Source organism: Ascaphus truei, chromosome 3, assembly GCF_040206685.1.
Source record: "Ascaphus truei isolate aAscTru1 chromosome 3, aAscTru1.hap1, whole genome shotgun sequence".
In the NCBI taxonomy this organism is placed as follows: Eukaryota; Metazoa; Chordata; class Amphibia; order Anura; family Ascaphidae; genus Ascaphus; species Ascaphus truei.
Genome location: NC_134485.1, coordinates 419,676,973 through 419,693,968, shown reverse-complemented (window position 1 = coordinate 419,693,968; position 16,996 = coordinate 419,676,973). Strand labels below are relative to the sequence as shown.

Here is a 16,996-nt window from a genome sequence, read left to right as displayed (position 1 = left end):
GCCTGCCAGCCCCAGCGCTCATGCCCACACATGCTGGTGAACCGGCGTCAAATGCCGCCGCGGGTCATGTGACGTCACATGGGGGTGATATGGGGTGTGGGGGGGTAGAGATAGAATGGGGGAAGGTGAGAGAGACGTAGAGAATGGGGTTGTGGGAGAGAGAGAATGGGGAGTAGGGGAGAGAGAATGTGTAGGTTGGAGAGAGGATGGGGTGAGAAATGGGAACGGAGAAATAAATCAATAATACAGCGTAATTGGGGTCACTATTAGACAAACACCATAATAATATTTATTTTTAGTGCTGTCATTTGTTTTAGAAATAATTTTTTACGGTTACCAGTTTTAACTTTTTAAAATGTGGTCACCCTACGTATGAGACAGAGTTGAAAATGGAAGGCCTGGATTGAGTTCAATATCCCGTGATAAAGAGAGTAACCGTATAATTAGAAATATGAGTAATTGTTTGCAGGTAGCAGAGTTGTGTCCATAGACAATGCAAAGCTTTTGAGAAGTCCAGGGTGTATTATTACATTGTGTGTGGGACAAGGGGGAGAATGTTGTAGAGCAACACACACATATATCTATATATATACAGTGGTCGACAAATCACCAAAAAATCTACTCGCCGAACAAAAAAATCTACTCGCCACCTACAACCACACGTGTGCTGCTTGGGCCAATAGGAGCTCACCACAATGTTAAATCCACTCGCCCGGGGCGTGCAAATGTATAGGTTTGTCGAACACTGTATATATATATACACATATACATATATATATATATATATATATATATATATATGCAATACGATACTGTTTGGAAACGAAATCAGCAGGCAGCACTCCAGAATTGAACAAACAATACACTTATTTGTTCAATTCTGGAGTGCTGCATGCTGATTTCCAAACTGTATCGTATTGCTTATTCTTCATTATAGGATCTGCACCCACACCAGTGACTATTATTACAGAGTGCTTTTTGTTCTTTTTCTATGATATATATGTAACGGGTATTCCACCCCACCCAATCGCATATATAGTGTGGGTGAGTAGAACATGCAGTGTTACCGGTGTGGTGCGTATACCTGTAGGCTCACAGGAGGGCTGAGCTTCCGCCACTGGGAACCTGGGGCAATTATACTAGGGGTAACCACTTACTCAATAGGTGCAGCGCCTCCACCTGCGATGGCTCCCACCAGAGAGGGAGTGGATCCTCGCAGGACAAACTCAATGATCACATACACAATGGGGTATAATAACTAAGGACTTTACTAACATGTAATACGACACATCACATTCATAATATAACCTGTGTCCCTCTCAGGAGGAGACACTAACCATGACGTCTCGCAGGACGATTCCCCAACACTAGGTGATCCCACCCAGTGTCCAAAGAACCCCACCCAATGTCCCGCACTCTTGCAGAGAATCAATGGGTGACTGCGCAGTCACTATTAAGCTAAGGGCCCGGTGGTGCACTTAGAACTGTAGATACCTGCCGAGCACTCCAGTGCTCGGATCAGCAACGCTTCACAAAGGGTCAGACGCGTGATGAATCCGTCTGATCCTATCCTGGCGATATTCTCTGTGACCCCCAACGTGGGTCCGAACTCCTTCACTGGAACCGCAGCATCTGCTGAGTCCCTCACTAACACAATAGCAACATGACACATACTACACTATAGGCGTCCCTATAACACAGCATCCTTAAGTGGCTTAAGGGTCAATCTCCTAGGGCCTTCGGGGTTGCCTATCCTATATAGGTAGGTCTTGTACCCTCCCTACTCATAATACGGGCCCTGGGCCATGGATCCCCGGACTGGTTACCGCTATGAACCCCCCCCCAGTTGCCTCGTACTACGCGCAACGCCGCCCTGGGCTATAGCTCCCCAGATTGGTTACCGCTATGAAACCCCCCCAGTGGCCTCGCCACTCGCAACACGGACCCTGGGCTATGGCTCCCCGGACTGGTTACCGCTATGAAACCCCCCAGCTGTCTCGTGCCACTAACTTACAACAGGACCCTGGGCTATGGCTCCCCGGATTGGTTACCGCTATGAAACCCCCCAGCTGTCCCTATCTTCCCTTCTGTTCCCCAGTGGCCAACTAAGGTAAGTGACAGGTTCCCTATCCTGAGGGCTGTCCCTGGCAACACTCACACTACTGGGGACTCAGGGCTATATTGGGCCAAGGGGGTGCTGGCCTAGTACAGGGAGTCCCTCGCTCCTGTACCCTACCTCCTTCCCTTGACTGCTCCTTCCTCTGACTGACAACGTAGCTGCAAGCCCGCCAAATGTATCCTGCAGCCCTATTGGCTCCTATGAGGCACCTGGTGCCTGTCTCCCTATGCCTCCTGGGAATTGTAGTCCCAAGGCCCTTACTGTAACATTGGGGCCGCGTGCGCGCCTTCCCTGTGCTTACACTAACCCCTAATGGCCGCCGTAATCTCTCCCTACCTCTCGCGCGACTCTCCTGGCTGGCTCCTACACTCGCGCGATCTTCTGCGCATGCGCGACTATCTCGGGCCGCCGGGGACTCTCTGCGCATGCGCGAACCGGCGCCACATGGCGGCGCCCTGTGCAAGAGCCGCCGGAGATCTCCTGCACTCCGGCGAGCTCCCTCCTCGGCCCCCACCCTCCTGAATGGCCGTCGGGTCTGCCGCTTGCCGCTGGCAGTACCCGACAGCGTCCGTGACCACGGAGGCGCCCGGGGGGGTCGCAGGGGGAAAAAGATGACCTGGCTACATATATATATATATATATATATATATATATATATATATATATATATAAAAGAACAGTTTTAAAGACAGCGCACCTTTTTCCAGCACACCCAAATTGCTGCCCTGCTGGTGACGTATGCCAAAATGTTGCACCAAATACCAATATATGCAAATATAACTGTATGCTCATCTGCATGTCTTAGGCAGGTCTGCAACCCCGCCTTTCCCCATCATCACCCAGCATACAGCACTTCCACTGCAGCAAGGGATTCTGGGAAATGACATGCAAATGAGCACACAGTGTCACTTTTTGCCTCAATAACCATTTTTAACATGGTTCCCTATAGGCTTAAGCTTGCTGCATGGTCACAGCTTTGAGCACAGCCAGGGTTAAGGTGCATACCCAGAAAACCACCCACAGACAGCTGTTTCGACCTTGATGGGTCTCATCAGTGTGGGGTTGGCTTTACTGGGAATGCAAGAGAGGCTATGGGATAGGCTAAACCATAATACTGAGTTAAGTTATGGTGAGTAAAAAAAGTGACAAAAACCCTCCACAGGAAAGCAAATATGCAAATATAACTGTATGCTCATCTGCATGTCTTAGGCAGGTCTGCAACCCCGCCTTTCCCCATCATCACCCAGCATACAGCACTTCCACTGCAGCAAGGGATTCTGGGAAATGACATGCAAATGAGCACACAGTGTCACTTTTTGCCTCAATAACCATTTTTATTTATTGCCATGGTTATTGCAGATGAGCATACAGTTATATTTGCATATTTGCTTTCCTGTGGAGGGTTTTGTCACTTTTTTTACTCACCATAACTTAACTATATATATATATATATATATATATATATATATATATATATATATATATATATCTACTATATATTTCTGAAAGCACTGTATGTCTGCGTCCCTAGCGGCAATCTCATTGGTCCCTTGGCCTGCCCGCCCCCGCACCTCTCATTGGCCTCACACACTCACACCACCCCCTTGGCCCGCCCCCGCACCTCTCATTGGCCTGAGGCAGAGTGACGGGCCAAAAAAAAAAAAAAACACACACACACCCCCCCTCACTCTCCCCCATCAGTTGGACTGCAGCTCACCTTCCACACACACACCCCCCCTCCTCTCCCGGTGCCCCTCACTCTCTCCCCCCTTCCCACCTCACCCAAATCCGCGACCCGGGCCTCCTGCTCTCCCCCTCACATGCGCCGCGCGACCCGGCCCTCCTGCTCTCCCCCTCACGTGCGCCTCTCCTGGTGCCCCTCCTCTCCCGGTGCCCCTCACTCTCTCCCCCCTCCCCACCTCACCCAAATCCGCGACCCGGGCCTCCTGCTCTCCCCCTCATGTGTGCCGCTACCGGAGAGGGGAAGCGCGGCGCGGGACTCCTCCTCACGTGCACCGGCTCCCGCCAGCTTCCCGAACTCACCTCCTGCCCCAGCCAGATGCCACGGGGTCAAGGTAAGTCACCCACCGTCTCCCACCCACGCACCCACCCAGTCACCCACACACCCACTCACCCAGTCACTTTCACCCAGTCACCCACCCAGTCACCCACACACCCACTCAGTCACCCACTCACTCAGTCACCCACCCACTCAGTAACCCACCCACCCACTCACTTAGTCACCCACCCACTCACTTAGTCACCCACTCAGTCACCCACCCACCCACTCACTCAGTCACCCACCCACACACCCACCCACCCAGTCAGTCACCCACACACCCACCCACCCACCCAGTCAGTCACCCATTCACCCACCCAGTCAGTCAAACATTCACCCACCCAGTCAGTCTCCCACTCACCCAACCAGTCAGTCTCCCACTCACGCACCCAGTCACTGACCCCACCCACCCACTCACCGACACCACCTACCCACTCACTGACCCACCCAGTCACCGACCCGTCACTGACCCACCCAGTTACCGACCCTGAAAAAGTCACCCAGTCACCGACCCACCCACCGACCCAAAGTCAAACCGACCCAAAGTCACCAACCCACCGACCCAAAGTCAAACCGACCCAAAGTCACCCACCCACCGACCCAAAGTCACACACCCACCGACCCAAAGTCACCCACCCACCGACCCAAAGTCAAACCGACCTAATGTCACCCACCCACCGACCCAAAGTCAAAAAACTCAAACCGACCCAAACTCACCCATCCAGTCACCGACCCAAAGTCACCCACCCACTCAGTCACCAACCCACCCACCCACTAAGTCAAGTGTCACCCACCCACCAGAGGGGTAGGGTGCGTATGTGCAAGGTGTCAGTGGCCCCTGCACTGAGCCAGAGACCCAAGTTAGTTCCAAGCTAGGCCCGCCTCCCACATAGGTTGTGGTTGCTATAGGGACTTGCCCCTTAGACAGGGACATTGGCCTGCTTTGCACCATCAGTTCAGGCATACAGCCAGGATGCGGCTGTGGACTGGCGCTTGGGGGTTTGGCACCAGACCAACCTTTAGGAGAGAGAGACTTTTACGGTGGGACACTCCTTCCAGACACCACCCAACTCGGAGGCGGACTCATCGCTGACGAGTGTGGGATCGTACGGCCTTCATCTGCAGTCTGCTTTACCGGGTGCCGGAGCATGCAACAGGTACAACAAGTGCACCAACTGTACACACGCTAGTGGGGCAGCGCTGCCTCACACACGGGTGGGAATTGCAACTTGTGGACACCAGAGTGCAACAACTCCCATCCAGGAAAAAACCGGGACACAGCATCAATCGTGGGATAAGCAGCGGAGGCTCAGCCCTCCTGTGAGCCAAAGGTAACGCACCATACACACACAGTAGCCTCCATATCTCCCAGGGGGTGGGGAAATATTGTGCTACAATTGGAGGCGCTGCTGAGAGCTCAGACCTGGGGTGCCCTATTCAGTCCAAATTAAGTCAATCTAATTCTCCAACATGCTGGTGCCCTCAAGACAGGAGGTCCATGCCTGGGCCTTCAAGGTCAAAGAGCCACCCAGCCACGGTTGCAGTGGGGAATGTCCCCGCTCTCATGTTCCAAACAGAGATCTCGGACCACCTAAAACGACTTTCTCGATCTAAGCAAAGCATGGATTAGAGAGCGCGAATTTGATAGCACATATCAGTAGAGCACAATATTACTAACGTCGGGTCAAGAAATATGCCAGGTAGATGCTCCACAGGGTCTCCATACCCAGAGGCCTCGCCCGAAGGCTACCCGCTCATATATCCTTAGTTAATAGAGATCTGGAAAATGTTCACCTCATGCCTCTCCTCAGAGGCCCCCTCTCAAGCCGCAATGTCCCCCATCTCCTCGGGGGATGGTCGACTCCTGCACCAATCGCTGGTACCCCCAACAGGGTAGACGTACCTGTACCCCGTGTAACCTTCACCCCAAGTGTCGCACTTGGGGCCCTCAGCTGGGCCAGGAGTCCCCCACAGTCACCCATCCCTAGTCCAAGGGCTGGAAATGATGGTCGCTTATCAAGTGGTGGCTCCGCACTGGGATTGACCTTACCGCAACTACTGTAGGCCCTTAATATGTCTTCACAGTCACAGAATTACAGAAATCTCAAGGCCTTCTCCGGGATAGTACCCACACCTTTAGGAGAAGAAGAGTTCGAGGCTTGGAGGGAGCACGCTCTCTGCATTATAGACGAGTGTTCTTGCTCAGAGGCCGTCTAGAGACAGAGGCTGGCCGAATGCCTCCTATCCCCGGCCTCGCAACTTGTACGGATGCACCGAGACACAGATGGTGACGTTACCGCTCACGAGTTAGTGGAACTTTTAACCCAATCTTATACCAGCAAAGGCGACGAGGATGGGCTCCTGGCTCAGATTAAGGTTTTCCACCAAAAGGAGGGAGAAGCATTATCTGCATTTGCACGCAGGCTCCAACTATCCCTTTGGACACTGATCTCTAAGAAAATAATTTTGGCCGCAGTGGTGGATCAGTACCGGTTCAAACAACGGCTGATGGAATCACTACCATCACACCCAGTAGCCCTTTTGATGCGAGGCGCTCCTGCCAGTGTAGGGGAAACTAACTGGGGCCTATGGGAACGTGTATGGCCTAGTCCAGAGGCTAACTCTCCCTACGCCTGCTCCGTCTGGACTGATACGCCATCTCCAGTCAGCGGAGGATATCCTGAACGACAGGATCTCCTCCTCTTGCAGCGCCAACCTCAAGATGGCCGCTGCTTTACATGTAGTCCATATGTATGTGGCTGCGCCAACCACAACATGGCCGACACAGCTCACTAAACCCTCCCACACAACGGGACCACTGCCAGGGAGGAAGCAAGGGAGGGTACCCTGCTACATATCTTTGTAAGGATTTTGCTTGATCCATGCCGTGTTTTACTGTCAGTTCAGGTTTTCCAGACTGCCTGCCCTTTCTGCTCCAACTGGCCATTTTGTGTACTCGCAGCCTGCTATATAAGGCTGCTGTTCCTGGTGGGAGACGCCGAGCAAAGTTCTGTTTGCTGCAGCTCCGTTTGATCTTTGCTCTCACGCATTACCCTTTTGCCTATTTGGAATCCCTGTTGCTGACCCTGACCGTGACCCCGACCTCGCTGCCTTCCACCTGCCCTGACCATTTGCCTGTCGCCTGGACTCTAAACCACTAACGCCAGACCTGACAGTCTGCCTACCGACTACGTATACTCCTATAGGACTCTGTCGCTGGGCTCTGGTCGGTTATTCTACATTCCTACCTCAGCCCTGTGGGTCCGCTTCCTGATTTGAGACGAGCACTGTCACAGTTTGCCTTTATTTATATTGCACCATTAATGTAAATAGCGTTTCACTGCAGTAATACATATTACATAAAAATATAAATAACAAATAATTCAAATAACACATAATGGGAATAAAAGCTTCAAACATACCGTAAAAGTAATATTAGAAAAAGGAGTCCCTGTTCCGAAGAGCTTACAATCCAATTGGTAACTGGAAGAATGTACAGAGACAGTAGGAAGGTGTTCTGGTTTGTGCGTCTGCAATGGGCCAAGGTCGATTTACAGTAGCGGCATACTTTATTCTGACCAATGCCGGCGGCATGCCAGGATCTACTCCGGCTGCCGCCAGTCAAGACCGCGCGCCGCCGCGTTTCCGACACGCACCCCCCCTCCGCTTCGGGCGCATTTTAGCCCCCCTTCCCGACCCCGAACCCGGCTCCTGCTCTGCCCCTCTGCTTCCCCGCACCCCCGCTTACTTCAATTTACACTCCAGGGGTGTCGGGGAAGCCGGGGAAGCCGGGGAAACCGGGCGCATCACCTGACAGTGACGTCACAGTGCGCCGCAACTAGCCGCGTCACCATCCTGCCGTGCGGGAAGTGTAAGAATAAATAATGTCAATACTGTATGAAGTATATAGTACCAGCCACGGACCTTCCCAAATGCTTCGTTAAGGAGGTGAGATTTAAGATATGTCTTAAAGGTGGATAGAGAGGTGCTGGTTGGATATTGAAGGGAAGGGCATTCCAGAGGTGTGGGGCAGTCAGTGAGAAAGGTTTAAGGCGGGAGAGGGCATTAGATACAAAGGGGGTAGAGAGAAGACATCCTTGAGCAGAACGAGTCATGATGGTGTATAGGCAGAAATTAGGGCTGAGATATAAGGATAGAAAGAAGAGTGTAAAGCTTTAAAAGTGAGGAGAACTGAGTGTGTGATACGGGATTTGATAGGCAGACAGGAGAGGATTTTCAGCAGGGGAGGCGCTGAGACAGATTTAGGAAAAAGTAGAGTGATTTTGGCAGCAGCGTTTAGGATAGATTGTAAGGGAGACAGGTGGGAGGCAGGAAGGCTGGACAGCAGGAAGTTACAGTAGTGGAGACGGGAGAGACTGAGTGCCTGTGTCAGAGTTTTAGCAGTAGAGCAACAGAGGAAAGGGTGTACCTTTGTAATATTACGGAGGAAAAAAGCAACAAGATTTGATTACATATTGAATATGAGAGGAGAATGTAAGAGAGGAGTCAAATATGACGCTAGGCAGCATGCTTGTGATACTGGGTATACTGTATGATAGTGCTTCCAAGAGTAATGCAGAAGGAGGTTGTAGGACAAGGTTTGGGAGGAAATATGACAAGCTCCATTCTTGAGAAGTTAAGTTTGAATAGGCGGGGGCCCATCCAGGATGATATGGCAGAGAGACATTCAGAAACTGGTCTTTACAGCAAGTGTAAGGTCAGGGGTTGAAAATTAAATGTGTATGTCATCTGCATAGAGGTTATATTTGAACCCAAGAGATGTGGTAAGGTCACCTAAAGAGTGTGCACAGAGAAAAGAGAAGAGGTCCGAGGACAGAGCCCTGGGTACCCCCGCAGAGAGATCGATAGAGGAGTAGGAGGTGTTGGCAAAAGAGACACTGAAAGTACATTGAGAGAGGTAAGAGGAGATCCAGGATAGAACTTTGTTACGGATACCAAGAGTATGGCGAATGTGAAGGAGAAGAGGGTGATCCACAGTATCAAAGGCTGCAGAGAGGTCGAGTAATATGAGCAGAGTATAATGACCTCTGTCTTTGGCAGCATGGAGGTCATTGGTTATTTTAGTGAGGGCTGTTTCAGTGGAGTGAGCAGTGCGGAAGCCAGATTGTAGAGTGTCTAGGAGAGAATAGGTGGTGAGAAAATGGAACAAGCAAGAGAATACTGGGTGTTCAAGGATTTTAGAGACAAAAAGCAGGAGGGAGACAGTATGATAGCTAGAGAGACAGGTAGGGTCAAGCTTGCTGTTTCTGAGTAATGGTATGACTGTTGCATGTATGAAAGAGGAGGGAAAGGTACCAGAGTAGAGGGAGGAGTTGAAAATATGTATGAGCATAAGGATTAGAGTAGGAGCAAGAGGTTTTAGGAGATGAGGTTCTCTCTACTAGCACTGCTCTTCCAAGCCCTGACAACCACGCCTGGGTGGCCTAATCAACCACTCTTAGGCAACTACACCCATCAATTACCCCCCTCCCTCATCCCCCCCCCCCCAAAACTACCCATCCCCCAAGTTGACTAATTGGCAATAACCCTATTAGCCAAATGTGGGTAATAGAACTTTTGCGATAATTTTTTTTTTAATAAAAACATTTTAAAGGAAATACATTTTTTAAATCACATAATAAACAAAGTAGTTGCCCCGGGATGGGTGCATAGGCCACCCAGGGGGGTGAGGATGGGAGGGGTTAACTTCTTGATTATCTTTGTGCTTAGTAAAGCATTGTGCTTTATTAGCCACTGAGGTATCTATCTCATTGTCTTGAATATCGCATACACAGAGCAAACCCTGCTCCGATGCGCTTTTGAAAACTCAAAAGGTGGAGCAAATAATCAATCAGGGTTTGGAAAGGCGATTTCGAAGAGCCAAGTCTTGAGCCATTTAGATATGGGACCCCTGCTGTGTTAATCTGTTGGGCCATTAGTCTGCTGCGGCAAAGTTTGTGAGAAATTCGGGGAAATCTCGAAAACCAATTCGGTAAATGATCGGATAACGGCAGCTGCATCTGTAAGAGTGGAATTCACCTGAGAGGACATTTTTGTTGGATGGAGTGATTTGCTTTGTGGCTACTTTCTGTATGTCGATCAGAAATATACTGAAAGGTCCCAGAGGTCAGAATATGACAGTGTCAGAGACGTTTGTACAATTATCTAGTTAAATTTTAATGGTAAGATTCTCAAAAGAAAGAAAAGTGTTTCTTTTGGTGACAGTACATTTAATATTTTCTTTATAACCCCTGGGTATGCCCAGGGCCATCTTAACAGCATTATAGGCCCCCGTGCAAAGCAGTGTACTGGGCCCTGCCTACACATCCATTCACATACTGTAACATTGCAAGCAATAAAAACGGCAATATTTATCTCGCAAATGCAGACATGCCAACCCCCCTCTACAAGTCGTAATTTTCCTCCTTCTATCGAGTTAGCGTGAAATTTGAATGTTGAGGCGGGTGATCGGATTTGTGTTAAATTATGGTCTGTGCATAGATTAGCATGCGGCCCCTATGCTTGTGGGGGCCCCGGGCAACTGCCCAGCGTGCCCATGCATTAAGACGGCACTGGGTATGAACCCTCTGTACCCTGATGGGCTGCTGTTGGCATAAGTTTTATGGTCTTGTGGGATAATTTTGTACAGGGCAGTGTTACTGTCATTTAACTAGGTTTCAGTGATTGCAAGAATGGTTGGAAGGGGGGTAGGTAGTGTGTTTTAATATCGATAATGTATCCTATTTTTTATTACGTTACCATTTCTTACCAATGTGGCTATCTAGATCCCCATTGAGATGGCCTAGGTAGCCACAGTGACAATTAATGGCCTTTTTTTAATACGTGTTTTATGATGTTTTTTAGTGGCCAAGAGCACTATTAGCCACATTTGGCTAATAGGGTTTTTTGGATATTAGTCTATAGGGGGGCAGTAGGTTTGTTTGAGGGGAAGTAGGGGGATCAATGATATGGGTAGTTGCCCCTGGGTGAGTGGTTAGGCATTCTGGGGAATGCGGTAGGGGTTAACCTTGATAACCACGGGCATCAAATGGGTTCATGTTATTTCTACCGTAGGGTTCTGTAATAATATATATTACAAAAAGCTATGATATAAATATTATTATAGTGATCAAGATGCAGTGATTAACACATTATTAATGGTCACATTCATTCCCACATCGTGACTTCGTGCACCTGGTATATTAATACCTCAATCTTGATTAATTCCATCATAAAATGTTATCGGTGCAATATAAACTCAGTTTTAACAGATGTGCATGTATCTAGGCTACTGAGAGGTATTGTTGGTGTAAAGTTAAGGATGCATCAACTTCCACTCAGGGGAATTTTGATGCACCATTCATGTTGTTAGCTTCTTACCATATTGAATATAGGGTATACCTGCCAGCTCTTCTCATTATCCAAAAAGTGTAAAATGGCAAGAAAAGAACATTTTATTGCCCTTTATAATGTGACTGTCTGTACGAATCAGATTAGTCCTTTTCATTGAAGACTATTTTCCGCTGTCTTTGCTTTTTAATTATTTACTGCAAGTACAGTATGGATTTTGTTTTTAAAAGGAAAAACCGAGCAATAACAAAATAAGATGTTGCAACACGTTCACGCTTTTGGAATAGATTTAGAGTTCTACGCTGATCATAATCTTATTTTTGTTTGTTTTTTGTTACAAGTTTGAAAACCTCAAGAAAACCCAGCCGCGGTCATTCAGCAAATGGCGAACTCTACGGCTCTGCACAGCAATATCACCCAAGTGTCCGTCGATAGCAACAAGAACATTGAGAGTCTGAGGATGGCTTATCTAATCTTGTTGGTCCTCTGCTTCTGCATCTTCTTGTACTTCCCTACAATTATACTCTGTGTCTACTTTACCACAGCTCATATTCGAGAGAACACTCGCTATGTCCTTTTTGTCTATATGCTCATTAATGACACACTGTATCTCATCCTGGGTTTTTTTCTGGTGGTGTTTAACATATACGTGATAAACCTCCCTGTGCCATTATGCATTGTCTTAGTGACTCTAGCCTCAATTTCCTTTATGGCCACCCCCTATTACCTGGCAGTCATGTCTCTTGAACGCTATGTAGCCATTTGCTACCCGCTAAGACATGCACAGCTTTGCACCACACAGAGATCTCATGCTGCCATTGCAATCATATGGGCCGTGGGATTCAGCACTTGTGTTGCTGATTTCATTGCCCTGAGCTCCTCAGTTGAGACAAAGTCTTTCTCTCTCAGTGGGATTTGTGGTCGGGCAACATGGATAAAGACCCAAGTGCAAAACACCATAAAATCCATCATCTTCATCTTCAGCTTTACCATGGTGGGACTAATAATCGTGTACACGTACATCAGGATCATGCTGATTGCACGGAAGCTTAGTTCAAACAAATCATCTGCTTTCAAGGCTGGGAAAACAGTCATACTCCACGCTTTCCAGCTCCTGTTATGCATGTCCGCTTTCACCTCTCATTTTACGGAGATATACCTCAAAGATTATTTTGCTTTTTTTCCTATAACCAACTTCCTCCTATTCATGTGTCTGCCTCGGTTTCTCAGTCCTTTAATTTATGGGATTAGGGACGAAGTGTTTCGCAAATATATAATAAAGTGGCACTCTTCTGCAATCACTTTAGGATAGAACCACCAGCGACCTTGCAGTGTACAAGGTCAAGAGTATGCGACCCGCTTGACTTTTAGTACACATGCTTCAATACACATGAAGAAGAAACCTGTGAGATTTTGAAAACCCTGCATAGAATACATCAGTAAAAAAAATTGTCAAGTACGGCACACCTGTGAGCACGTGATGTGTGTACGGGACCAGGATTAATACACAGCTCGCAAACTCGCACACTTTTCACTATCGTAAATGTCCCTCAAATGAACAATATCTCCCCTAAATTTGTCCCAATATACCATCTGTCAAAAACAGCACACAAGTGAGCACGTGACTTATATATGCAACCAGGGTTAATACACACGTCTATCCACTTCCACCAACCGAGAATTTATGTAAACTATGTAATTAATATATCTGCCAGGGTCTCAGGTGCCTGAATATTATAGAAAAAAACTATGCAGTTAACACAAAACAATCTGTTGTAGCAAAATGTGTCTAAAAATGTAAATACTCTCTCCAGAGCATGCAACAGTTCATTGAGCCCCAAAGAATTACTTATTAAAGAATTGTTTAATATATGTAGCATAGGCTCCGGCCACTAGTTATTTTCCTGGGCCCTACCTGTGTAAGTCCTGTTAGATGCAGGCACTGGATGGGTAAATTCCTTCATAAAGACTTTGTGTGCTTTTGCAATCTTAGATACATTTGATGTATCTAAGGGTGGGCCTAGCAACAGCCAGAAAGTGTCAGCCTGAGGGATGGATACCATTTGGGTCACATACTGGATGTGATGACCTGTCAGTATCCAGATCTTTCTTGTTAGGGGGCAGCGTTACAATCATACCAAAGGGTATAAATACTGGCACTCTCATAAAAGTGGGTGTCTCTTTCCTCCCCTTGTGCAGTGAGTAACAGCTACCCTGGGTTTCACAAGGAGGCCTCAGGATGAGCACCATGCAGAAGGCCTGGTGTGGGACTCCAGCCCTACCAGTAGGGGAAGCAAGGAAAGATATGTACCTGCTGTAATATCCTGAGCATGCAATAAACACCATTGTGCCATCTATGAGAGTTATTCACTGTCTAAGGACAAAGAAAGGTGTCAGTATGGAACCTTCTTCCATCCAAAGGACCCATGCTGACTGGAGACGCTGCAGCCACGAATAAGGTACCCTGTAAACGCTGTCCTGTTCTCCCCACAACACTGTGGAGCACTCAGCCCTCTTGTTACCTCACAGGTACGAACCACCACATAATATGGAGTAGCAGACCAAATCTCACTTAGGGTGGGGTTCCAAGGGATTTATATATATAAAAATACAATGCTTCAGATTACAGAAAAAGATAATTACAAGAACATACAGCTACAGTAAATTCAGAACAGTTTCTTAAAATAACAGGATAAAACAGAAATCTCTATACTGTACATTACAATATGTTAGGGTTTTCCACCAGAGAGGTCACTGGCGTAAAAATATAAAAATTCACGTGGTTGGTCTCAAACACACCTCTGTTGAATTCTGATTTTCATAATACCCTGCTAAGACTTATGTACTATTTTTTCCCCATTGAAAACACATACTGTAAGTCCACCCCTGTCGTAAGTCAGCTTCTAGGTTGACGGTTCTACGACTTAGAAAAATCTTGCTCTCAAAAGACGTTTAAAAAGTGCCTAGATATATAAACACACTCTAAAGTTCCCTTCTCTAACACTTAAACACACGTGAGTCATATCAGTAGATTCTGGCGATTATGATGGACGTACAGTAACCAGAATTATGACCGTTCTTGCATCTAAATTTGAGTGACAAATGGATATCTGTCCTTGGCACCTCTTACCGATGTAGTGTGTGCTACAGTTTGATTTGTATTCTTGCAACGATTACAGATATGTAACTCTTACTATGCACATTAGATGACATTACAGGATATTCTCATTTTTAATAAAATCCTCCAAGTAAACAGTGTGTGTTGCCCCCTTTCTGTGATGTACAAGGGATATTTCAGGAATGTTTGTTTCCATTGATGCTGACAGCCTAGGTGTCTGGCAATCAATTATTGCCTTCTAAACTTATGTCCCTCTTAGTGATAGCCCCCCTGTTGCAGGGTCAATGAAACAACATGTAGTTTCTGAATTGGCTTGTTTATTTAGCCTAAAAAATGTGGCATACCAAAATAATACAGCTTCTTCTCTGCAAAACATAAACAAAACTGAAAGATCATTGCTGAGCAGGGATTTCCACTTTTTCCAACTAGAGCTGTTTAAAGTCCAAAGTATCAATATAGCAAACAGTTATTATAGGAAATACAGCAAGTATATCATTTCATTGTTTCAGTGTGTCTCACTAGGTCAGACAGCCAGGCATGTGTGAGCAGCCTGGGTTTTTAAAGCCCCTTAACGAGGCAGCTGGAACCTGACCAATTAACAAAACCTTTTCCTAGCTGAATTTTAACCTGGTCACTGCTGCACTTCAAACCTACACATAGGTCTGCCAGGCAGAGGGCTGGTGTATTGTATTCACCCTGTTACATTCCTCCCCTGTTAGTGTGTGGCTAGGGCCACGCATGCCTGATGCCTGATCAATCACCCCTTCTCTAGAGATGAAATCGGCGTTTGCATTTTCCTTTCAAGGCCTGTGCTGAATCTTAAACGAGAAGGGTTGGAGGGCCATATACCACCTGGTCAACGTAGCATTGGAGTCTTTCATTGAATTTAACCACTTTAATTAAGCATGGTCTGTAACCAAGGTAAAAGGAACTCCTGCCACATAATGCCTCAAGACCTCAATTGCCCACTTTACAGCGAGGTAGTCCTTCTCAATCACTGAGTAGTTTTTTTTCCTCGGGAACAATTTCCTACTCAGAAAAAGGATCAGATGTTCTACCCCCTCCAAACTGTTGTGAAAGTACTTCCCATAGCCCTATCTCTGATGCATCGGTCTGCATGATAATAGGCCTAGTAAAGTCTGGGCTTCTAATGTATGTATGTATGTATTTCTTTATTTATATACCGACATTAATGTACATAGCGCTTCACAGTAGTAATACACGTGACAATCATAAATAACAAATAAAAAAAATAACAGATCATGGGAATAAGTGCTTCAGACTTAAAAATTTACATTTAGGAAGTGGAGACCCTGATCTGTGAAGCTTACAATCGAATTGGTAGGTAGGAAGCATGTACAGAGACAGTAGAATGGCATTCTGGTAAGTGTGTCTGCAAGGGGCCAAGCTTCATGTATCAGGTGTATAGTATTAGCCGCGGAGCTACTCATATGCTTCGTTAAGCAGGTGTGTTTTAAGGTGAGTCTTAAAGGTAAATATAGAGGGTGCTAGTCGGGTGTGGAGGGGAGCAGCATTCCAGAGGTGTGGGGCAGTCAGTGAGAAAGGTATAAGGCGGGAGCTTCTGGGTTTTAAAAACAGCTGTTGTAATACATTTCACAGTAGAAAGAACATTATTCTCACCACCTTATAGATGGTGGGAGACGCACAGACATTTTTATTAAAATCACAGGGTTACTGCCATTATTGGGTTGCCGAGCTGATAATCTACAATCCCCAATAAGGCTCAGGGGCACCCAGCTGGGCAAAATACCTTTATTTACTGGCCTGGTTACCCCTTCACCGTCACAACCCCCTCTCCACCCAATGCTTTACTGATGTCATCATACATGATGTCACAAATGAAATTACTGATGACATCACATATGACATGATCCCATTACATCAGTGAATTTTGGATGCATCCCCAAAGAACCAGGCTTCTCCTGGCCAGTTCTTCCCAAGCCCACTCCTCAAACATTAGGCTTTTCTGGACCCTTCTTCCCCCCCCCCCCCACCCCAAACATCACACCTTCGATTCCTCTCTCCTCTCGCTCCCCAGAAACATCAAGCCTCTCCAATCCCTTCACTCTCTCAACCCCCCGCCCCCACACACATACACGTATATGGCTTCTCTGAACCCTCTCTTCTCTTACCCCACAAGCATTAGGTTTCTCTGGTTCCTTTCTCCACCCGCCAACTAGAGGCGTGAGGCATGTCCAATCCCTTTGTCTTCCTTACATCAGGCTTTCTCACTACCCCCCTCCGCTTCTGTGAACCCTTTGTTTTCCTTGCCTCCCTGATATCAGCGTTCTGCTGACCTTTTATCACAACCACATCTCCACACGCATCA

The 16,996-nt window shown here is 47.2% G+C and overlaps 1 protein-coding gene across 1 annotated transcript; it reads left to right on the top strand.

The window, feature by feature from the left end:
* The first annotated feature begins 11,875 nt into the window (after positions 1 to 11,875).
* Positions 11,876 to 12,840, top strand: LOC142490803 (odorant receptor 131-2-like). The gene has a single exon (XM_075593226.1). It carries the CDS (start codon positions 11,911 to 11,913, stop codon positions 12,838 to 12,840), a length of 930 nt encoding a protein of 309 aa, XP_075449341.1. The 5' UTR covers positions 11,876 to 11,910.
* The last annotated feature ends 4,156 nt before the right edge of the window (positions 12,841 to 16,996 follow it).